Genomic DNA, 25,107 nt, shown 5'->3' with positions numbered 1-25,107 from the left:
ATTGAGGGGACTGTAATTTTTCCTTTTACTCTGGGTCGAACAAATTGTGTAGTGGACTCAACACATCTTTTGACTGAGATAATTTTGTGTGCAAAATTTCATGTTCATTTTCAAATCTCTAGAATATGAATACAGAAAACACAATAAAATGTAAAGCCCTAAATATGTTACTGCTTAAAATGAATGTTTTTAAAATATTTTGTTATTGTTAAGGTATTGTACAGAGGGATTTCCATTTCATAAGTGAGGTAATGAGGACATTTCTTTTATGGACAATGTCACTCCTTCCTTCGCTTTCTCCCTGTTTCTCCTTCCTGTCCCTGCCCACAAGTTGCATAGTTCATTTTCTACATAGTGTATACTGAATACCATGATTGCTTTGGTCCACCCTTTCTCCTCCCTTGCTATGCCCCACCCTTGCTTCTGCTAAAATGATAAAAAAACAAAAACCCCAAAGTTAAAACAAATACCACCACCACCACCACCACCAAAATACTCCATGTTTCCATTTTCTGGAATTTGTTTTGATAAATAGTATTTTTAAATGTTCAGAGGAGTTATATCTTCTGGTTCCTCCCCCCAAAGTATCCTTTAATCTGACTGTGTATGAATGTCTACAGTCTTGTATAAGTTTTCATGTAAGTTGTATTTTAGATCTAGCTTCCACATATGAGAGAAAACATGCACCATTAAATATTTTAAAGTATGAAATATATTTGATGAAACCTTACTTTCAGAAATGTATACTGAGTCCAATTAAAATTGATAAAAGTTGGAGTAATAAAATCCTATATGGGGTTGGGAATGTGACTTAGTGGTAGAGTGCTTGCCTAGCATGCATGAAGCCCTGGGTGCGATTCCTCAGTACCACATAAACAGAAAAAGCCAGAAGTGGCGCTGTGGCTCAAGTGGCAGAGTGCTAGCCTTGAGCAAAAAGAAGCCAGGAACAGTGCTCAAGCCCTCAGGTCAAGCCCCAGGACTGGCAAAAAAAAAGAAAAAAAGAAAAGAAAAGAAAAGAAAAAGTCCTATGTGATTTTTCCTTGACAATCCTCCCTAGTATAAATCGTAAGTGGCATTGTGTCCTTCATTTTCCACCCATCTTTGTGTGGCTGACTTGAATGTGTGGCTGCCTCCTAAGTGCACACCCTCAAAGGGAGCATATGTCCATCCTGATGGGTCACTGGGCACATGTGCTTTTCAGTGCTGTGATCAGATTGCTGACTCTGCCTGTTCATGACATACCCATTTTGGAAGGACCCTGAGTTTCCACCCTCATCTTCTGTGTGAGGCAGATGAAGGTCCCCATCCTCCTGCATGGCCTTGGTCATGGAAGCCTTGCTGTACATGGGATCCTGGACCCTGTCACACTGGGAGATGTGTGATGTCTGCTGCAGGAATCTCTGCTGGCTTTACATTGGGCTGCTGGCGTTGCCTGGCCACAGGCACAGTGAGTGAGCACCTGCACAGTGTGGCAGATGATAGCTCTGATGTGGGAGAGGCACCACAGCTCAAGTTATAGCCTCAGAACAGCATCTCCAAATTAGTCTGTCTTCCTCCTGAGGCAGAGCATGGTTGCCTGTTCCCAGACTGTCAACCTGGCAAGCTGCAGCTGCAAGGCAATTGGGCATGGCACTGTCCTCTCTGGGGCTGTGGGCCATTTTTCTGGCCTGCTGGATCTTTCCTCCTGGTGAGTATGTTCTGGCTGCTGGCTGCAGGTCCTGTGGTCAGGGACACAGGTGTACAATTTGCAAAGGGTGGAGTAAGAGATGACACAGTTCTGATACCTCCTTTTTTGTGCTCATTTTTGTTTCCATTTTATCCATGTGACTGTGTTGATACAATCTTAATTCCAATGAGATAAAGGAGGGCTCTGAACTGGAAAACAAGGGCAAGCTTTCTAACTTGGAACCTCCTGAACAAAAATCCTAGAATCTTCCATCTCATCTTGTGTTCTTTTCCTGAAGGTCCAGCTGGAACGGAGTCTGTGCGTCTCCTGGATGGTATCAACCACTGTGAGGGTGGTCTGTACCTTCAGCATCAGGGCCTTCAGGGCTTTGTGTGTGGGGACCACTGGGGCCTGCAAGAGGCCTCAGTGACCTGTAGACACCTCGGCTGTGGTCACGCACTAGCTGCACCTCAGTTTGTTCTAAGGCGTGAAGAGATGAAGGCACTGTGGCTGTACGGTACCCAGTGCCTGGGAGAGGAAGCCACCCTCTGGGAATGCTCACTGGGGAACTGGAGCCCCCTCGCCAGCTGCAGATGCCAGTGTGTGGTGGCAATGATCTGCTCAGGTGGGTCAGCAGGGGGCGCCTAAGTCCTCCTCAGTTCTGGGACTCCTTCCTTGTTCAAGATCCAGAAGGGGAGGAAGATGGATCTGTCCTAGGTGTGAGTGCCTCATTTTCTTGAAGCTCTGGGGCTCCCTCCTGATGCAAGATGGGGACTTTCCTCTTTGTCCTACTGCATTTCAGCTCTCATCTGCATGGAACTCTTTTCTGATCACTTTTCATAGGATTTTCAGGGTTCTACATTTAGCTACCAAAGCTATGCTTTCCTTTGTCATCTTTGGGCCACCTCAATGGAGTATCTGTGCAAGCTCTCTGTGTGCTGAGTTCAGATAGCTGGGGGGGGGGCAGTTACCCATTCGGAAACTTGAGGCAGGTATCCTGTCATGGATTCCCCTGGCAGCTTTTCTTAATGCTGTGAACAACTAGACCACGGCCCAACAATCCTGAGGGTGTCAGGGGTGGGGCTGCAACCAGGGTGCTCTGGAATGTCTCTCTGGGTAGTGAAGCAGCAAAGGTGCTGAATGAGGCTGGGTCATATCACCACTGAGAATCTAGACATGTAGCCCTGGCAAAGCTTCCAGGTCTCTGTTTCTCTTCTGTCCTACTAGGTAGTACCTTGGGAAAAATTAGACTGCACGGTGGTGGAAGCCCTTGTGCTGGGATCCCAGATTCAACAAACTTTGCTGTCTTTGTCCTGTGATGTGACTTGCAGCAGCAGGAGGCGAGTATCTTTTGCAGACAGTTGGAGTGTGGCACTGCTTTGCAGTGGTCAAGAACCTATCCCAGAGGAGACCTCAAGAGTCAGGAGCAGAAGATTGTGTCTTGTCAGGGAACAGAGGCCAATATTTTCCAGTGCAAGTTCAATGTGAACTTCCTAGAGCAGTGTTACTGTCCAACCTACACCCAGGTGGTGTGCACAGGTAAGGACACCCTGGGTTTTCTGTGTCTGTATTTGGAGAGAGGACATCCAGGTGTCTATCTCATCACAGGGGGACATGGTCAATGGAAACCTTTCTTGTGGATGGTGGTTGGTATGATTTTGCATTTCTACTGGGCAGAGGAAAGCCCTGGAAAGCAGTCTCCTATGGGCAGAACTCAGGTTTCTATCCAGCCCCTATTTTGGGGCTGAGGCAGCAATGCACATTTACCCTGCTTGTGCAGTCCCAGGGAGCCATGTACTTCCAGAGGCCAAGGAACATGTGAACTTTGTGATCTCGGCACATGTGTGAGATCTGAAGGGAGATCTGAAGAGAGGGGGCAAGGTCCTGTCTGCAGGCCCCTGAACTACTCTTGGGCTCCTGAACCCTGGGGCATAACTATGTCAGAGCTAAATGGTGGCCACTTTCAGTAGTTTGGAGCCTTCCCTACCCTTGGTTGCTCCAGTTCAGTTTCTCCCCTAGGACACGTGGAAGCCCGATTGGCAGTCAGCGAGCATCCCTGTGCCGGACACCTGAAGGTTCTGCAGGGCCTGACTTGGGGCACTGTCTGTGATGCTAACCTGGACCTGCCCACAGCCCAAGTGGTCTGCCAGGAGCTGGGGTGTGGGGTGGCAGTGTCCACACCTGGAGGTGCCTGCTTCGGCCAGGGATCAGGGCCTGTGTGGACAGAGGCATTCCACTGTGTGGGCAACGAGTCATTGCTGTTCCACGGGAGCAGGGGCACCAGTGTACACATAGCCAGGATATGGCACTCATCTGCTCAGGGGAAAGTGAGTCAGGCATGGGCCTGGGATGGATCTGGGCTGTGGTGATAGAGTCTGGGGTCTCAGGAACTGGGTTGTGGTGGCAGAGAGCCAGGACATGGAGGTTGGGGGCCAGGCTCCTTCCTCTGTTAGTGAGCTTTCCTGAAACTCCAGTCTCTCTTTTTTCTCCAGTTTCACATGTATTTGTTCGCCATTTTCTCTTTGGAGAAATATCTATTCCTATCTGTCACTCATTTCAGAAATAGAATGCTTGTCTTTATGTGATGGTATTGTGTGTTTCTGAATATTCTGTGTGGTAGACTTTTATAAACTCGTGATTCTAATTCCTGTGGCTACAAAGTGCACTTTGTCATAAAGCCCTTTGACATATGTTTCAATTTTGATTAATTACAGTACCTAGTTTTTGCTTTACTGGTTGTGCTTTTGGTGTCTAATTAAAATTCCTGCATTGCCTCCTCAGTGCTTTCTCCTATGACTTTTGTCTTAGTGTTTACCTTTAGTCTTCTTGGCCTCTTGGCCCTTGGGGCAGGCTGAGTTAGGTGGTCCTGGTTCCTCCTGCACCTGCTTCCTGTGACCAATAGCAGCCTCTGGGTCTCTTTATCCCAGTGGTCTGCAGGGAGCCTGTCCTGATCTTGGTTGCCCATCTAGTGTCTCTCCAGGATATGTGGGGGTTCAGCTCATGGGTGTTGAGCCTGGAATTTTAGTGTGGTCTTATCTGGGGCACCATTAGCCATGCCATTGCTATAGCTTGCCACTTGTTTGTTCCTTTGAATGTGTGGAGAAGTCAGCTTCACTGTTTCCATGAGGCCATCTAGTGTTCTCAGTACCTTCTTCAAGAGACTGTTCCTCAATGAAAGACCATGACACTTAAAAAGTTACAAGAATTAACACATGCAAATGGCCTAAATGGTATACTTCACATTCCACGAGGCATGTATCCATGCTTTTGTCCATGCTGCCTAATTCTTTACTCTCTCATCTTTCCTTTCTCCCTTTTCCCTTCCCTAGTTCCTTTTCTTCCTTTTCTATTTTCAGGTCATTTAAAAATATAATCTTATTGTTATTTTAAAGGTGTTATTCAGAGGGGTTACCATTTCATATGTCAGGCAATGACTAAATTTCTTTTTTTCCTTTGCTATCCCCCAGTTCCTCCCTCCTGTTCCTGCCCTCAAGTTACATAGTTCATTTTCCATATAGTATATACTGAGTGCTGGGACTGCATTTGTTCACCTTTCCTCCCTCCCTTCCTGAGCCCCACTTGTCTACTCTAAAATGACAAAAAAAAAAACAAAGCCTAAACAAACATCACCACTATCACCACCACCACCACTACCACTACCACCAAATCCCCATGTTTCCATTTCCTGGAATTCCTTTTGATAAATATTATTTTAAATGTTTGGAGGAGTTATACTTTTGGGTTCTCCTATGGGTATGCTCTTTTAGTCTGACTGTGTGTGAATGCCTAGAATCTCGTATAATTTATTATGTCCCCAAGTATTTTAGGTCTAGCTCCCACATATGGGAGAAAACATGCACTGTTTATCTTTCTGAGCTTGGCTTACCTCACTTAACATGATTTGTTCTAGGTCCATCCATCCATTTGCCTGCAAATAACCTCATGTTATGTTTTCTAATGGATGAGTAAAATTCCTTTGCGTATAGGTACCACTTTTTTTTTTTTTTGTCCACTCATCTACTGTAGGGCATCTGGACTGTGGACTGTTGCCATAACTTGGCTATTGTGAATAGTGCAGCAATGAACATGGATGTACAAGTGTCTTTAGCATATCTTGACTTGTAATGTTCTGGGTAGATGTCCAAGAGTAGTACAGCTAAGTCATAGGGAAGTTTTATATTTAGCTGTTTGAAGAACCTCCAGTTGTACTAGTTTACATTCTTGTCTGCCGGTCTAACTTTAAACCCCCTTCCGTGGAGATCCCGGGCTTATTTTCCCCCTCTTCCCCTTTCGCTCTCATTTATAGCCTCTGGCCAGTAGAAAGTAATGCGGGAGCGAGGGCCACGGGTAAGCTCCAGACCAGGTGTGGCCGAGAGAATGCCCTCCCCACCCTCATACTTGCCAAAGAGGCCAGGTATGTGTGGACATCAGGGAGTAAGCTTCAGGAGCTTCCCGAAGTTTTATTCAGGGGAGGGGTTTATATAACAGTAATGGTGGGAGGAAGAGGAGGGACTAACTGGGTATTAACGATTGGCTGATGAACTGTCCATCACGGTGATGTCACGGAACTTCCCGCAGAGGCGGAGATCACAGTCCCCCCAGGACTGGCCCCCTGGGCTCAGGCTGGTGCCATGGTGGCACACGTGCTTAGGGCGGGGCTGGCTTAGCTCCCTCTTCCCGGGGAGGTTCCAGACCCGGGGAGAAGGTAGGAGTGGCTAACAGCCAAGCAACCCCAGGTCTTAAAGGTATAGCCATCCCCGACACTTGTCAACACTACAATAGGGCTTCTCTACATTCCTGCCAGCATTTGTTGTTGTTCGAATACTTAATGTTGCCAATCTAATTGGGGAGAGATGGACTCTCAAAGTTGTTTGGATTTTTATTTCCTTTATGATGAGAGATGCTGAACATTTCTTCATGTGTTTATTTGCCATATTTATTTCTTCTGAGGTCTCTTTTTAGCTCACTTGCTATTTATTGATTGGTTTATTTTTTGTTTGTTTGTTTGTTTGTTTTTTGCCAGTCCTGGGGCTTGGACTCAGGGCCTGGGCACTGTCCCTGGCTTCTTTTTGCTCAAGGCTAGCACTCTGCCACTTGAGCCACAGCGCCACTTCTGGCCGTTTTCTGTATATGTGGTGCTGGGGAATTGAACCCAGGGCCTCATGTATAGGAGACAAGCACTCTTGCCACTAGGCCATACCCCCAGCCCCTGGTTTATTATTTTTGAGGGGGGCAATTTTTTGAGTTCCTTGGATATTTTGGACATTAGCCCTTTGTTAGATATATTTCTGGTAAAGATCTTTTCCCAGTCTGTTGGCTGTCTTTCTAGTTTAGTAACTATGTCCTTTGAATTTCAGAAATTTTTAATTTTGGTATAATCCCATTTTTCAAGTTTCTCTCTTGTTTGCTGTGCCCCTGGGACTCCTTTCAAAAAGTTCCTACCTGGGCCCATAAGTCCTAATATCTCCTATACTCCGTCTTTCAGTACTTTCAAAGTTTTAGGTCTATTGTTGAGGTCTTTGATTCCCTTTGAATTGATATTTGTGCATGGTGACAAACAGGGATCCAATTAATTTTCTACACTTGATGTCCAGTTTTCCCAACACCAATTATTGAAGAGGCTATCTTTTTTTTCCACTGTACATTTTTGGCTCCCTTGTCAAATATCAGACAACTGTAAGTTAAATGGTTTTGTTTCTGGGTCTTCGTCTGTTCCATTGATCTTTGGGACTATTTTGGTGCCATTATCAAGCTGTTTTTGTTATTATAGCTCTGTCGTAGAGCTTGAGGTCTGGGATTGTTATATCACCAGCATTGCCATTTTTTTTTTTTTTTTGCCTAGAAATGCTTTAGCTTTTCAAGGTCTTTTGTTGTTCTATATGATATTTTAGGTTGTTTTCTCTATCTTGGTGAAGGAGGTCATTGGGATATTCATGGGATTGTGTCAAATTTGTAGATCACCTTTGGCAGTATGGCCGTTTTCATATTAATTCTACCTATCCAAGAACATGGAAGGTCTTTCCTTTTCCTGGTGACGTCTTCTTTGGTTTTCTTCATATTTTCATAGTTTTCATTTTGCTTCCTTGTTTAGGCTTATTCCTAAATACTTTACTTTTTGAAGCTATTACAAATGAATTTGTTTTCTAGATTTCCCTCTCTGCTTGTACACTGTTGGTATACAGAAAAGCTACTGATTTTTGTAGGTTGGTTTTATATCCTGTTACTTTGCCAAAGCCATTGATAAGATCTAGCAGCTTGGGTGTGGAGTCTCTCAGATCCTTTAAGATGTAAGATCATGTCGTCTACAAATAGGGTTAGTTTGACTTCTTATTCCCCTATGTGAGTCCCCTTATGGCTTCCTTTTGCCTTATTGCTCTAGCTAGAAGTTCTAGAATTATAGTGAAAAACTGTGGAGAGAGTGGCCATCCTTGCCTTGTTCCTGATTTTAGAGGAAATGGTTTGTTTTTCACCGTTTAATATGACATTGGCTGTTGATCTGTCATATATAGCCTTTATTGTGTTTAGATATGTTGCTTCACTCTTTAAAAATTCTAAATTATTATCTTTAAGTAGTTGTACAAAGGAGTTACAATTTAATAAATCAGTTTATGAATACAATATATCTTGATCAATGTCACCTCTTTCAACATTCTCAATTATCTTTCTTTCCTTTAGCCACCTTCCTCACTCAATTTTGGATCCTTGACTATATTCTTCTCTTCTCCACATCATTTGTCTAACCCTTTCTCCCTGGCCCATCCCATTCAAGTACCTGCTTCCTGGTGTTTTATTTTGTCTTTCTAAGGAATTACACTATTTGTGATCTCCCTTGAATTTACCATATTTCAGTCAATACTTTTGTATACACTTGCATATCACCTAACATACTTACTTAGGAGTTTGTAAGCTAAATCTAGCTTCCACATAGCAGGGAAAACATGCATCCTTTGTCTCTCTGGGCCTGACTTCACTTAACATAATTTCTTGTTGTGTGCCTCTGTCCTCTTTCTCATAAAAACTTGTGACTTTGGTCTTTGAGGGGAAAAGACAGATCCAAATGGAGGGAAACTACAAAATACCAATTAGTATCCATCAGAACTGTCATAGTGATCACAAGCAAGGAAGTTTGAGAAATGGTCTCAGTCAAGAGAACCTAAGGAAATCATAAACAGCTTGTTTGGGGGCATCCAGGAACAGTCCGGAGATATGAGTGGATTGCAACTTGAGATATGGTTATGACTATGCTACCCCCAAGGCAAGATGCTAATAAAGGGGAAGTAGGGAGGTGGTATATCTAAAGGCCATGCTGCAGAGTAGCATTTATTTAAAGGGAGCCCATCCCATCTTCCTGCAGGGGGCTGGTGCACACTACTCTTGCTGAGCCACCAGGTGGGCACCTCAAAGGCCAGAGATCATGGCAGGCCACTCTCAGCATCTCCACAAAGACCCACTATCCTGAAGTCTGTGTCTACATCTACAGATGGCCACCTATTGTGCCCACAGGGTCCTGGTTTTGCCTCAGCTTGGGGATCAGGCTCTCCTGGGACTCTTGCTTACTACCAGGTATGTAATTGCTCCCTCAGGGCCATTCTGGGATGTTACCCCGTGGGGTCACCTCTACTTACAGGTCAACAGCAAACAAAGGAGACCCAGAAAGGAGGAGCAGGTTGTACCCTTCTGGCCACATCATACATTTGTCATGAAATGAGGATATCTTGGATTTAGAGTGAAGCACTCAAGATCAGTATTATCATACACGTGAGTTGCTTTGTCCCTCTAAGGTCTTTCATTTATCCTGTTTCCCCCCTTTTAAAAGTGCTTCTGTCTTGTTTCAATGCATATAAAATGTCACTTTTCTCTCAAATCTTTCATAGTTTCAGTTTGAAATTTTGAATGCCCAGAGCCTGCTCAGATCTGCTCTGTGCTCTGTCGTGGCTGTGAGCCCTAACCTGTGGCTTGGTCCCGGAGGAAGATCAAGGTCTCTGAGAGCATGGTGGTTTCCTGTGAATTTGGTGTAGGGGGCTGGGACAGCCACCTGTATTGCAAGAAGCTGGGACTCAGGTGTTGCAACCACAGGGAATTTGGAGCAGCAGATGAGAAGCTGCATGTGTATATGTGTATGTGGGGAGGTAGTTGTGGGTGCACATGTATGCATGTGCATGTATATGTGCATGTGTCTCTGTGTGGCAAAGTGCTGCTTCAGGCACTATGGACCTGACTCACCAACCTTCACTTCTGCAGGCTCCTAAAAGAGTGGCCCTATCTCAGCCTCCCTTTGTTGGTGGCCCTGACCTCTGTAAACCAGCAGTGTCTGTTTCATGGGAAGAGCAGCTTTCTTGCTTAGTAAGTGACCTAGAAATGAGCCTTAGGCAGTCCACAGACCATCTGTGAGTCATGGATCCAGTGTTCTGAGACCACACACCTCCCACTCCCACAAAGATGTCATGGTGTCACAGGAAGGAAGATCAGGTTGGTGTTTTAATTCCTTTTGGCTCCATCAGCCCCTCTTTGGTCTGAGCTGCCCTTCTATACAAGAAAACCCTGGAAGTCAGAAGGCTTGGGGCAGGTATGTGAGGGGGGAGACAGGTTGGTTACTAGGTGGGCATAGTGATCTGAAGATTAGGCAGGGTCGGAGGCTTTGTTAGCATATCTCAGGCTAGGAATAGCTTTAACTCACTGAGGGATTAGTCTGTTCCTGGCCCAGGGATAGGGATAACCAGCTACCCTAGACACTTCACAGGGCCCAACTGATATATCCCTAGAAAGAAACCTGGTGTGGCTAGGCAGGTATAAGCAGCTGGGGTGTCCACAAAAGACATGTTCAGGTTGATTCAGAACCTGAATCTGAAAGCCTAGGGTGTCAGTCCCAGGAGCCAGATCTCTGTATGTCCTTCCTCACAGCTACACTGGTCCTCCTTTAGGACCTCTGGAGACTACTGATCACATCTCTCCTCTGGTAGAGCCACCTCACAGCCTATGTGTGAGGCCTTGACCACTTAGCTCTTACTCCCTGGGGTCCCCAGCCCTGAGCAGCTTGGTCCTCTATGACATGGTGGGGCAGGCACATGTGCTCACAGTGGTGCTACAAGTCTAGGGATAATATTAAAACACACTGAAGGTCTGGGAATATGGCCTAATGGCAAGAGTGCTTGACTTGTATACATGAAGACCTGGGTTTGATTCCCCAGCACCACATATATAGAAAACAGCCAGAATTGGCACTGTGGCTCAAGTGGCAGAGTGCTAGCATTGAGCAAAAAGAAGCCAGGGACAGTGCTCAGGCCCTGAGTCCAAGGCCCAGGACTGGCCAAAAAACAAAACAAAACAAAAAACACTGAAAATAAAAATGCACAAAGGCCACACTTTCACATACTGAAAATCAAAATGCACAAAGGCCACACCTTCCACGGTGTATGGATGAGGGGCCACTTCCCGGTGCAGGCCAGCAGGAGGCGCTGTTCTGGGGCTTCTGCAGAGTGGAGAGCTGCCCATTTTCCTGGCTCAGGCATGACATCACAATCTTAATTATGTGCTTTCTGCAGCAACACCACCCATAGCAAATACCACCCATCTCCTCAGCAGGACCAACATGTGCCTGGTCAGCTAGCCTGGCTGTGTTCCAGTAGTCCTGGGGATCTCACCTGCAAATGGCAGTGAACAACCACACAACTGTTGAGGAGTTTGTCCTGCAGGGTTTCTCTGGAGACCTTTGGCTCCAGGCGATCTTCTTGGTCATCTTCCTTCTCCTTTACCTCCTGGCTCTTTTGGGAAATTTCATTATTGTCATGGCCATCAGCCTGAATCCAGTCCTTCATACCCCAATGTACTTCTTCCTTACTAACTTGGCCCTGTTAGACATTGTCTGTACATCCACTGTCCTCCCCAAGCTCCTGGAGGGCCTGCTGGGCAAGAGCAGCACCATCTCCTACAGGGGCTGCATGACCCAGCTCTTCTTCTTGACATGGTTCCTGGGGGCAGAGCTGTTGCTGCTCACAGCCATGGCCTATGACCGCTATGTGGCTATCTGCCGCCCTCTGCACTACAGTTCCATGATGAGCCGGCCTGTCTGCCTCTTGCTGGCCAGTGCTGTGTGGGTGGTCAGTGCCATCAGCACATCTGTGCACACAGGCCTTATGGCACGGCTCCATTTCTGCGGCCCCAACCAGATCCGTCACTTTCTCTGTGAAGTCCCCTCACTGCTGCTGCTGTCCTGCAGCCCAACCACCCTGAACAACATCATGATTGTCATCGCAGATGCTTATTTTGGTGTGGTCAACTTCCTGCTGACTATGGTGTCCTATGGCAGTATCATTGCCAGCATTCTGCGTATCCGCTCAGCAGAAGGCAAGCGGCGGGCCTTCTCCACCTGCTCTGCACACCTGCTGGTGGTCACACTCTACTACTCCACAGTCATCTACACCTATGTTCTCCCTGGCTCTGGCTCCTCCATGGAAAATGGTAAGGTGGTTGCTTTGTTATACACTGCCGTCAGCCCCACCCTGAATCCCCTCATCTACTCTCTGCGGAACAAGGATGTCAAAGTGGCCCTCAGGAAGATGGTCCCCTGCCTTGGGTGAGCGAACACAAGGGCCCAGCTCGAGTGTTCCAGGTGATGACTTTGAGAACGTGATGCAAGGAGCATGGAGGCTACTGATGTGGTTCATAGGCAACATGCTTCCACAGAACCACCAGCACTGCACATGGCATTCAGACATCTAGAGTCCTCAGGTTGGGGTCTGTCAGAACTGCAGGCTACACAGAGTGAGGGAGGGCCATCCAGGAGCTGGGAAAGCAAAAGCAACAGCATCACTTGTCTCTTTTCCTTTCTGAGTTTGCTGCTGATGCCTGGGTCCCACATTCCTAGCCAAACAATGGCATTTTTGTCTGTGTTTCTAGTATACTTTTTGTTCTCTTTAGTCTTGACATTTTGATTATGGTATTTTCTGGTAAGTTTCTCCTCTGGTCATGTTTATTTGGAGTTTAAAATACCTCCCACATATGAGTGTCTATATCTTTCCCAAGATTTGGGAAAATATCTACTATAATTTTATTAAATAGTTTTCTTCCTACGCATTTTTATTCTTCCTTTTACACCATGATTTTTAATCATATCTCAAAAGTTCTTGAAGGTTTTGATCATGGTTGTTTGTTTGTTGGTTTCTTTACTTATTTAACCAGTACTGGAGTTTGAACTTGGCCCTTATGTTTATTTGTCTTGCTTATTTGGCTGGACTTCTCCCAGTTGAGCCATTCCTCTAGCTTGGTTATTTTGAAGATGGAGTCTTGGGGACTTTTCTGCCTGGGTTGACTTGAACCCACAATCCTCTGAATCTTAACCTCTATTGTTTGATCTTGTCTGATGATGATGTTGTCTACAATGTTTTTTTCTTCATTTCACTTTCTGTGTCCAATATTTCTGTTTTTATTTCACAATTTCAATTTTCTTGCGGAATTTTGAACCACTATTGTTGACTTTCATGTCTAGTTTTTGAACTGATTTTTCTTTTTCTTTTTTCCAGTCCTGGGCCGTGAACTCAGGGCCTGAGCACTGTCCCTGGCTTCTTTTTGCTCAAGGCTAGCACTTTGCCACTTGAACCACAGCGCCACTTCTGGCCGTTTTCTATATATGTGGTGCTGGGTTATCGAACCCAGGACTTCATGTATACCAGGCCAAGCACTCTTGCCACTAGGCCATATTCCCAGACTTGAACTGATTTTCTAAGTTAATTTGTTTGAATCTTCTTTGAGGTCAGTGATCATTTAAAAAAATAGGCTTTTGGGAAGGAGAGAGAAAGAGGGAAATAAGAGGTGATTATTATAGAAATATATTATATATATGTATAAAAATAGCACAAGGAAACCCATCAAAACAGTTTAGAAGGGAGGGTGGCTAACAGAGTAATATAGGTAGAGTAAACTCGATTTAAGAATATTATGTACATGTTATAAAAATCAGAATAAAATATCTTTATTTTATGAACAAAACCTTTATTTTAAAACACAATTTATGCTACTAAAGAGTGACTTTTGAATTATTTTCTCGGTTTTTAGCCAATTCGGCATCTTTGGACTTTGCTGAATTATTGTGAGGTTTTGGAGGAACCATATTGTCTTGCCCCTTTATTTTATTTGCATTTCTACATTTCAGTTTGCAATCTCTTGTGCTAAGTTTCTATTTTACTTAGGTGCAAAAGAAATAACATCTTTGACAAGGCCAACAATTCAACAATAAACCAGATGTATAAATGTAAGATATGTAAGATATATAAATGTAGTAAAGATAGAAACTTCAACTACATCTCCAATAAAGTTTTAGAAGTAAAGAGCTCAGGTTCTTATGGAACAAAGAGGGAGTTTTATATATAGGTATTTAAAATTAAATAATACAGGGAATGGGAGTGAAGAAATGAAGTAGAAATATAAAGAGAAGCACAGATAGAGAAGATAATAGTGTGAAGAAGCACTTTATAATTATTACAGAGATACAGAATAGCTGGGGGAAGTAGAAAGAAACCCCTAAAACAAACAACTACAAAGTCTCACAAAAGCAACAAATAAAAATAAACGATCCAGTCCCATTTGTCAATGCCTCTATCAGAAAGAATGACATTGCCCCATTTGTAAGGAAATGGAAGGACTTGGAAAAAATTATACTAAATGAAGTGAGCCAGACCCAAAGAAACATGGACTCTGTGGTTTCCCTCATAGGGAATAATTAGTACATGTTTAGGCTACTTATAGCAGAAGATCACAATTTCCCAATAGCTATGCCCGTATGAACACTTAAGATGATGCTAAGTGAAATGAACTCCATGTTATGGAAACAAGTGTTATATCATTGTTGTAATAATTTTCAACATGCCATGTGAAACTGTACCTTTTTGTTGTTGTTTCTCTCGTATTTCCTTCCTGTGGTTGTACCCCCGCTATTACTGTATCTCATCTGAGTACCCTGGATACTGTATATATGTGTATTAGAACTAGGAAAGGGAATATCAGAATGGAGAGACAAAGGATAAAAAAATGATTCCAAAAGCAATACTTACAAAACTATTTGGTGTAAACCAACTGAACAACTCATGGGGTGGAGGAGAGGGAAAAGGGGAGGGGGAGGCAGGGGGAAAGTGATGGAGGAGATAACAAGTTGAACAAGAAATGTAGTCGCTGCCTTACATATGAAACTGTAACCCCTCTGTACTTCACTTTGACAATAAAGAAAAAATTATCTATAGTTCCTGCTGAAGAGAAAGGTTCCTTCAGGCTGAGCTCTGTCCAGGTGTCTGGCATTTTTCTTCATCTTTAGCTCTCAGAGGTCCATCTGTGGCTCCCAGTATAGTTGGTACTAATTTCTTCTGGGCAAGAACCTGTAGCTGTTCCCCTCTAGGTACAGCCTGGGCATGTAGGCTGGCTGTGGGTGCTGTAGCAAAAGCTTCAGGGGGTGGACCTGCTAGGGAGGCAAGACCTCTGAGGGGAGCTCCTTTGAGAGATGGGGTCCAAGAAGAGAGGGGGCCTGGCAGGTGAAGACCATGGACTCTGCAGGTGAGGCTGATCAGGTAAGAGTGCCTTGGTGCTTCTATGGGCAGTGGCTTTTCTAATGAGTGATGCCTCCTGCACCGTGGCCAGGGCTGCTCCAGGAAATCATGCGGGAACCTCAGTGGGTGGGCAAGGGGAGCTTCTCAGAGTGAGCCCAGGGGCTCTCATGCTGGTGGGCTGTTTCTTCCAATCTCAGGGTAAGTTGGTTACTCATTGTGCCCAAGGTTTGTGCTGAGGGAAGACTTCTCCTGAGTGTTCCCAAAGTCCCTCCATTGCGAGGAGCACACATTTAAGCAGTTTTGTGTCTGTGAGACAGTCAAGACCTCCACTGATTTGCTCCACTGAGTTTCAGTTGGACCTTTGCTTGGTTGGTGGAGTTGGGAATACTTTTGAGACTGGAGATATAAAAAGAACACAACAAACAACAAAAACAGAACTGATGATCTTCATATCCTGAATTGATTCCAGCTTACATTGTTTATATGGATACACATGTGGCTCAGTTTTCTTCCCCTCTCACTTCCACCTCTCCTTTCCCTACCCCTAGACCCAGACACCTGCTATTCTCCATTGTCACTGCTATTTGTTTACTGGACTCTAACCTTGTCACTCAGGTCTCAGACAAAATGCCACCTCACTGTGGTGTTCGTACCATTATCTGAAAGATTTCCTCTGATATTCACAACCCATAATTTAGTTTGTCTTCTTGAAATCGTTAAGTCTCAGACCTTCTATTTACTGACTTTTTACTTTCTTTTTATGTGTCATTTTTTATTTGCTTAAGTCCTGGTGCTTAGACTCAGGGCCTGAGCACTGTCCCTGGCTTCTTTTTGCTCAAGGCTACCACTCTACCACTTGAGCCACAGCACCACTTCTGGCTTTTTCTATATATGTGGTGGTGAGGAATCAAACCCAGGGCTTCATGTATATGAGGTGAGCACTCTACCACTAGGCCATATTCCCAGCCCCTTGCTTAACTTTTTATTTAATTTTTTTTTCTTGTCTGTTGCGAGGCCTGAACTCAGGGCCTGGGTGCTGTCCTTGAGCCTCTTTGTGCTCAAGGCTAGCGCTCTACTACTTGAGCAACAGCACCACTTCTGGTTCTTGAGTGGTTAATTGGAGATGAGTGTTATGGGGACGTTTTTGCCTCAGCGAACTTCAAACCACAATCCTCAGATCTCAGCCTCCTGAGTAGCTAGGATTAAAGGTGTGAGCCACCGGCACCTAACTTTTTTTTTTTTTTTGCCAGTCCTGGGCCTTGGACTCAGGGCCTGGGCACTGTCCGTGGCTTCTTTTTGCTCAATGCTAGCACTCTGCCACTTGAGCCACAGCACCACTTCTGGCCGTTTTCTATATATGTGGTGCTGGGGAATTGAACCCAGGGCTTCATGTATACGAGGCAAACACTCTTGCCACTAGGCCATATTCCAGCCCCAGCACCCAACTTTTAACTAACTTTTTACTAATCTGTCTCACTGCTGTATCTCAACCCTAACAGCCATAACTAGTAGGCAGAAGGCACATAATGTATGCCAGTTGAGTGAATAATGCCTCCCCTGCAGCAGGATACAGGACTGTGGAGAGCATGTCTGTCTCACTGATGCTGAGCACAATGCAGAATGCTGGTTCTCAGGTGCCCTCATTTACTGCAAGAGTTGCATGCATGCGCACTTTTGGAGAACTTAAGTGCCAACAACAGAATAGGAATGTGATTTCTGTGGGAGCCCTGGGATTGGCCACACATCTGCGTGATGCTTCAGGACCACACGTACCAGCTTTTGCCTATAGCTGAAGTCAAAGAGGAAAAGTGAGCAGGGGAGTAACACTCCCCTCCTCCCCCCACGAGAGACAGAACAAAAGACAATGACACAAGGAAGGGGGAGTTAGTACAAGTGGAGGAGGACAACCACTTTAGTTTCGTTGTGATTTTTAAAAAAATTTTTTATTGTCAAACTGATGTACAAGAGGTTACAGTTTCATACGTTAGGCATCGGATACATTTCTTGTACTGTTTGTTACCTCCTCCCTCATTCCCCCCTCCCCCCTCCCTCTTTCCCTTTCCCCACCATGAGTGGTTCAGTTCATTTACACCAAACAGTTTTGCAAGTATTGCTTTTGTAGTCATTTGTCTTTTTTACCCTGTGTCTCTTGATTTGGGTATTCCCTTTCAGTTTCCTAGTTCGAATACCAGTATACACGGTTTCCAATGTACTCAGATAAGATACAGAGATTGTGCAGGTACAACCACAGGAAGGGGATACAAGAAGATCATCAATAATAGAAGCTACGGTTACACATAGCACGTTGAAAGTAGTTACAGCAGTGATATAACAATCTTTTCCATAACATGGAGTTCATTTCACTTAGCATCTTATGTGTATTGTGAATATTTTTATTTAAGTAGTTGTACAAAGGAGTTGCCAATCAACAGAGCAGTTTATGAATACAGTGCTTCTTGATCAATGTCACTCCTTTTAACATTCTCTCTCACCCCTCCAACCCCACTCCTTCCCTCACTTTTCTTAATTTGTAGGTTATATATTGAATAATTTTACCATTTAACAAAACAATTATGTATACAATGCATCTTGTGTCATCCCTTCAACTTCTTTACCCCCCTTGACCCACCCCTTCTCTTATTTTTCTCAATTCTATGGTATATACAACGCATCCTTGCCTGCATTCTATTCATTTTCCCCATTCGTTCTTCTACCTCTTTCTCCTTGCCCCCCACCTTCTTGCAGCCAGAAACAAACTCTATTACACTGTTGTTGGGAATGTAAATTTATTCAGCCACTCTGGGAAGCATTATGGAGGTTCAAACAAAACAAACAAACAAACAAACAAAAACCCAGAACTACTCCATGACCTAGCAATTCCATTTTTGGGCATTGATCCAATACAGCACAAATAAGGATATACTAAAACCACCAGCACAACCATGTTTATTTTAACATATTTACTATAGCCAAGATATGGAATGAGCCCAGATACCCCTGAATGGATGAATGAATCAAGAAAATGTGATATATATATATATATATATATACATACACACACACACACACACACACACATATATATACACACACAATGGAATTCTACTCATCGATCAGAAAAGATGATATTGTATCAATTGTAAGGAAATGGAGAGGCTTGGAAAAAATTATATGAAGTAAGCCAGACCTAGAGAAACACAGATTGCATAGTTTCCCTCATTTGTGGGAGCTAGAATGTGCCTATAAATCTATAAACTCACTGTGTAGTATACAAGAAGTTGTAAATTAACTGAATTATAATAGACTCTATAGATGGTATAGGTAGTATAATTCTTTAGAAAGACTAAGTCAAAATAAGTACCGGGACAATCACTTTGAGTGGCTGCCTTTTAATGGCTTCCTATCAGTGCTGGCCTTTAGATACTCAGGTTTCCTCTGGGGAGTTGTGCAGAGCCCCCTGTGGGCAGAGGTGGCTGAGCAGCTCTTCCTCCCCATGTCTTGCACGTGCTTCCGTGGGTATTAGTGTCCTTTTGAATTATCAGTTGTTTTTCCTCCTGGACACACAGTTGAGGATCAGTTGTACCAAGGGTTCAAACTCTCTAGGAGATAATGATCTGTCTAGAGCCACTGGTCAGCTCCCCCAAGGTTCCTTCCCAGGAGGCTAGAGTGGTTCTGCCTAACTGGTTCCTCAGAGCCCTGCCCCTCCCTGTGAACACGAATCTGAATATTACAGACCATACATGGCCTGTGGTTCTTATCCAAAGCCTCTTACTTTCCCCCTTTGTAACTATGTACTTCTATCCTTTTAAACCAGTTTTCTTCTCTAATGAAAGCTGATGACCAAATTTCTTTTAGGAGAGCAGGAAGCTAGTTTCCTGAGAGGACTCAAGGAAATCTTCTGCCATCTTTTGTAAGCACCTGCTGTAATGGGTTTTTGATTCTATGTATCTATATGTTTGAATGCAAAGGATAATACTTTTGGAATGGGGGTAATTATATTTTGTGTCATGAATAATATCCATGAGATTCCTTTGGCTGTCCTTTTTGGGGACAAAAGTTCTGTAGTATGTAGAAGGGAAATGAGAAACGTGTACAGGTTGTAGCACAAAGCCTCTTCTTGGTTTATGTATAATTTCTCTTTTCTCTCCATCTTTTTTTTTTCTAACTCTTTTCTGCCCTTCTGTCTCCCTAATACTATTTCTGACTCTCAGTGTCTATCTTTCTGACTTTGACACTGTATTTTCCTTGTCTTTCCCTCTGTCTCTGTCTCTCTGTCCTTATCTTTCTGTTTCTCTTTTTCTCTGAGTCTTTCTCTGCAACTCAGTCCATTTGTCTCTGTCACTCTGTTTTTCCTTGTCCTTACTTTACTATGACTCTATCTCTATCCCTTTTGTTCTATGTGGACCCTGTATGCATAAATTTCTCTGTCTCCTAGTCTGTGTCTCCCTCCATGTCTTTCTGTCTCCCTCTCTGTGTGCTCCTCTAGCTCTCTCTATGTCTTCCTATATCTGTTTCTATCACTTTTTCTCTCTCTCTCACCTTTTGTTTCCCTGTCTCTCCACTCATTCAGTATAACATGCAAGTAGAAATCTGTCAGCACCTTCCATGGCACCAAGCTCAGCTCTGAGGGTGACAAGGTCTCTTACTCTCTGGCCAGCCTCTCAGGGACATGTGTCCTTGTAATGGTTAGTGAAGGTCACATACCCCTGGACATTGCCCCTGGAGCAGACAGAGGAGGAGAGATGAGAACTAAGCCAACCAGAAAATAGTTTGTTTACTCCTCAGGGTTATAAAAGTCTATGACAACAAAATTATAAAATTAAATGGGTATGATCTAGTTAGGTATTTACAAATGGGAAATTTAGGCAAATATTATTATCCCTAAACTTAGTAATAATTTGTGTTCAGAGCCAAGCAATCTGCTCTTATCTTATGATTAGCTGATGCTGTTTAAGGTTTATCTGGAGGGTCTCTATTCCAAGCTGAAAAGTTGGATCTGGTCAAGTGAGCCTCCGTTTCGTGGAGGTGAGAGGGCTGCACTCACCAGGCGAGAGAGTCTGGAGTTGGAACAGGGCTCACAGAGGGTCTGGAGTTGGAACAGGGCTCAGCCCTGCCACACAGTTGCACTTGTCTGAGTGACAGCAATGCCCAATAGTTAGGGCATAGGTCATGTGTGAGGACTCCTGGCTGACCAAACTGAGTGCTGTTAGATATGAGGTGAGGGGGCGTTTTACAGTTAGCTTTCCTCATCCCACATGCTCTCAGACCCTGAGCACTTGTTTGGTTAGTAAACACATCTTTTGCAATCTCTCAGAAGACAGAGCTCAGGTCCCTGGAGTTTCCTTGTGAGACCCCCCTCCCCATGTGCATTGCACATATTTAGACCTCTCTGTGCTGGACAGCCCAGCCAAATGAAAAGAAATCAAGATATTTGGCTGTTTCCTGAGAGCAAGAAGGGGGAAGTTCACACTCCCTAAATGGTGACTTTTCCTGCAATATGTGGTGGCTCAGAACTCTATTTTTACCTCAATATGGTGCTTGAATGGGTTATACACATAAGGAGCAGGCTCCGCAGAAGCTGACACTGGTGTTTGTTTTCTCTCCAGCTCCTGGCAGAACCACCAAGGCAGAGCAGTGGTCCAAGATTACTTGGGGTACACACCAGCCCTGGGATGAATCAGACTCTGGTCACTGAGTTCCTCATTCTTGGATTCTCGGAAACACCTCACCTGCGACCACTGCTCTTCATCAGTTTCCTCAGCCTTTATGCTGCTGCCCTCTTGGGAAACCTGCTCATCCTGGTGCTCATCAGTGCCAGCCCAACCCTGCACACTTCCATGTACTTCTTTCTAGCCAACCTGGCTTCAGTAGACATTCTCTGCACCTCCACCATCCTGCCCAAGCTGCTTGGATGCATGGTGGCCAGGAGGACCATCTCCTATGGGGGCTGTATGGCCCAGCTTTTCTTCTTCACATGGTCCATGGGGGCAGAGCTGCTGCTCTTCTCTGCTATGGCCTATGACCGCTATGTGGCTATCTGTTGGCCACTGCACTACAGCACACGGATGGGTGCCCGAGCATGCATACTCCTGGCTGCTGGTGTGTGGGCCATCAGCCTGACCAACACCTGTGTGAACACTGGCCTCACGATGAACTTGCCATTCTGTGGCTCCAATGTGGTTGAGCACTTCTTCTGTGAGATCCCCCCACTCCTGAAACTCTCCTGTGCTCCCACAAACCTCAATGAGGCCATGGCCTTCACTGCAGATGTGATCTTGGCTGTGGGAAACTTCTCTGTGACAGTACTCTCCTATGGCTTCATTGTCGCTAGCATCCTGCGTATCCGCTCAGCAGAGGGCAAGCGGCGAGCCTTCTCCACCTGCTCGGCTCACCTGCTGGTGGTCACCATGTACTACTCCACTGTCATCTACACCTACATCCGTCCTGCATCCAGCTACTCACTGCACAAGGACAAAGTGGTATCTGTCATCTACACCTCTGTGGCACCTACTCTGAATCCCCTCATCTACACTCTGAGGAACAAAGATGTAAAAGTTGCACTCAGGAGACTTCTGTCCTGCAGCTGAGCCTGCATAGCACCAGCTCACCTGGTCTGCCGCTCTGGGGGCTCTGTGCTGGCAGAAGCAGGTCCTGCTCCAGAGAACACATTCTGTTTAGGGACAGCCATGACATTGCTGATCCTCACTATAGTGAAGCTCCTTTTCCTGCAGGCCATTTAACCCTGTGACCGGGGAATGTCCTGTAGGATCAATAGTGATCCATGAGACTGAACTCCATGAATACTAGATATCATTCAATGTACTACATTCCTTTCCACAGCCCCTCCCCCCTGCTCTGTCTTCCCTTAACCCAGGGTTTGTGGGTTTGGGGTCTTGGGGCCTTTGCCTGACTTACAGCTGGCAGATGGGCTTGAAGGCTGAGGGAGCAGGAGATCAGGGCTTCAGGAGGACAAATCTTTCTATAAACACAGTCTCTGAGAATGGTTTCTTTCTAGATTGTAGTTCATTGAAGGTGACAGTTTAATAGTAGCTTTGCAAATCTACTATGGAGGCATGCCGTAAGCATGTGATATGACCAGGGGCTGCTGCTTTGTTCCCTTCTGTCTAGTGCACAACAACAGTGCCAGCTGGCCACTTCCTGACCACTTGTGGTTCTGGTTGCAGGAATGCCTGCGTACCAGGAAGAGCCATGGAAACTGGGCTCTTTGGAATTTCCTCTGAGCTGGATTAGGTGCAGGGTGTGGGAGCATGTGTGGTTGAGAACAGTGGCCAGAACAGAACCTCACGAGGTCCTTTAGAGAGAAGCAGCTGACTTCTTAGAACGGATCCTCACAAGATGCAGGGACTCTGGTCATCACAAAAGTCCCTATTCTTAGCCTGATCCCTATTCTAGAGCTGAACTGTGGAGACCTGTTGGCTTCTATATTGGCTTGTTTGTTCCCTTCATGTTGGCTTGTCCTTGTCCCTTGATGTTGACCTGCCCATTATGTTGAAGTTGATTTGTCTATCATCTCCATGTTGACTAATCTATTCCTTTCATATTGGCTTGTCTCTGTTCCAACATGTTGAGTTTCCCAGTATTTTCAAGATAATTAGACTCTCAGCTCCCTGTTGATTTGTCTATAAAATTAGTGTTGACTGGTCTATCTCCTTTATGTTGTGCTATCTGTCCCCTCCATGTTGGCTTGTATGTCCCTTTTGTGTTGACATGCATGTATTCTCCATGTGGTCTTCTATGCACCATTCACTTTGCTTTGTATGTTCTTTCCATGTTGATATGCATGTTTCTCCCATGTTGGCTTTTATTTTTTGCCAGTCCTGAGGTTTCCATTTAGCACCTGGGCACTGTACCTGAGCTTCTTTTACTCAATTCTAGCATTATTCCTCTTGAGCATCAGCACCACTTCTGGCCTTTTCTGTTTATATGGTACTGAGGAATGGAACCCAGGGCTCCATGCATGTTAGGCAAGTACTCTGCCACTAAGGCACATTCCCAGCCCCTATGTTGGCTTTTATGTCTCTTCCATGTTGGTTTGTCTGTCTCTTCCATGCTGGTTTTTATTGTCTTCCCCTAACATAGACTTTACCCCCTGCTGTAAACTGTAGCCTCTTTGCTGGTGAGAATAGTGTCTTGTTCTTATCTTTGCACCAAGTACATGGCAGGCACTGCCATAATAAATGAATGATGCAACGATTAATCCATCAACTAGTGCTTTAGTTTGGGAATGACCAAGCCAAGGCCATTTACATGATTGGTAAAGGAACTAACATTTTTTTATTTCCTCCCATATGAGTCCTATTCCATGATCCTGTGGAAAGTAGGGTGGGTGTTTGGATGAGGGTCAGTGGAAGCATTTACAATTCAGACTGAGAACCATGGAGCCTGGCATAGAAGTCTTGCTCCAAAATGTGGTAGAGTCTTGTTGAGATTGGTTCTAGACTCAACCTGATCTGGAACTTGTAAATGTGTTTACCTGCCTGCCTTGCTCCTCTGATGCCAGAGAAGAATTGCCAATGGAAGTGCTCTCCGATGAAATATAAAGCAAAATTCTGTGAGAGCCAGCCCTATCCACCCCAGCAGTGCAGGAGCACTCTGGACTAAGTGAATGTCTGCTACAACCCCAGCAGTGGAGAGGCACTCTGGACTTCGTGGATATCAATTCCAAGCATGCGGACCGGAACCTAGAGAATCCCCAAGGCGTCCCAGATTCCTGAGTAATATGCACTCCTGGTTTCTTTTGTTCCTTGTGTCACAACTCCTTAAAGAAAGAATTTTCATTCTAAGTATGTATTTTATTCTAACAAAATCATCCTTTTAAAAATCAAAACACTAACTCTCTGTACATCACTTTGACAATAAATAAGAAAAAAATAAAAATACATATATAAATAAAAAAATAAAACACTTCAAATTCATGCAGAGGTGTTCTTTCTTGATATTCTTGTGTTCTTTACTGTTCTGTCTCTGTGTTTATTTGCACACATACACTGAATTTTTACCCTGAGTCAGCTGAATCTGCAGGGGTTTGTTTTTCTGTTTTTGCCAGTCCCTGAGGACCTGAGCACTGTCCTTGAGACTCTGTGCTCAAGGCTAGCACTCTACCACTTGAGCCATGGCTCTACGCCTCACTTTTTTCTGAGTACTTTATTGGAGGTAAGAATTTCACAGACTTTCCTACCTGGGCTGGCTCTGAACCACAATCCTCAGATCTCAGCCTCCTGAGTGGCTAGGATTACAGGCCTGAGCCACCAGCATCTGCTCGCTGCAGTTTTTCTAAACCAATTTCTTTTTTTTTTAATTTTTTTATTATTAATTGAACATAAATTTTTTTTTACAAGGTGTTGTGCAAAGAGGGTGCAGTTACATAGTAGGGCAGTGTGTACATTTCTTGTGATATCTTACAACCTGTTTTTCCATCCCTTGTCTAGGTCAGGTAGACCCATATGCAATATACAATGTATCAAGCACATATACAGTGTTCACAGACTTGGTCTCTACTGTCTCTCCATCTCCCTTTGTTAACAGTCATATATCAGGGAGATCATGCCCCTTTGTTTTCTGTGTTCTAGGCTTGTCTCACTCAACATTATTTGTTCGAGTTCTGACCATTTCCCTGCGAATAACAATATTTCACCATTCCTAATCGCTATGTAGTATTCCATTGTGTATAAGTACCATATTTTTTGGATCCATTCGTCTGTGGAGGGGCATCTGGGTTGTTTCCAAATTTTGGCTATTGTGAATTGTGCCGCGATAAACATGGAAGTACAAATGTCCTTTTGATATCTTGGGTTTTGCTGTTTAAGATAGATGCCTAGGAGTGGTATGGCTGGGTCATAGGGTAGGACTATATTGAGCTTTTTGAGAAACCTCCATACTGTTCTCCAA

At 44.5% G+C, this 25,107-nt stretch overlaps 2 protein-coding genes and 1 pseudogene across 2 annotated transcripts; all 3 read left to right on the top strand.

Annotated features, from left to right (window-relative positions):
* Positions 1-1,626: 1,626 nt before the first annotated feature.
* LOC125342438 lies at positions 1,627-4,982 on the top strand (annotated as a pseudogene).
* A 6,066-nt stretch (positions 4,983-11,048) lies between these two features.
* Positions 11,049-12,243, top strand: LOC125342430 (olfactory receptor 13A1-like). The gene has a single exon (XM_048334586.1). It carries the CDS (start codon positions 11,314-11,316, stop codon positions 12,241-12,243), a length of 930 nt encoding a protein of 309 aa, XP_048190543.1. The 5' UTR covers positions 11,049-11,313.
* Positions 12,244-20,870: 8,627 nt separating this feature from the next.
* On the top strand, positions 20,871-21,785 carry LOC125342520 (olfactory receptor 13G1-like). Its single transcript, XM_048334741.1, has one exon. The coding sequence runs from the start codon at positions 20,871-20,873 to the stop codon at positions 21,783-21,785; it is 915 nt and encodes a 304-aa protein (XP_048190698.1).
* The last annotated feature ends 3,322 nt before the right edge of the window (positions 21,786-25,107 follow it).

The sequence above is a fragment of the Perognathus longimembris genome, chromosome 2 (assembly GCF_023159225.1).
Source record: "Perognathus longimembris pacificus isolate PPM17 chromosome 2, ASM2315922v1, whole genome shotgun sequence".
In the NCBI taxonomy this organism is placed as follows: domain Eukaryota; kingdom Metazoa; phylum Chordata; class Mammalia; order Rodentia; family Heteromyidae; genus Perognathus; species Perognathus longimembris.
This window is presented reverse-complemented; position numbering and strand designations above follow the sequence as displayed.

Excerpts from the sequence above, each read along its gene's own strand:
- LOC125342430 (XM_048334586.1), top strand. The coding sequence starts at position 11,314 with ATGGCAGTGAACAACCACACAACTGTTGAGGAGTTTGTCCTGCAGGGT.
- LOC125342520 (XM_048334741.1), top strand. The coding sequence starts at position 20,871 with ATGAATCAGACTCTGGTCACTGAGTTCCTCATTCTTGGATTCTCGGAA.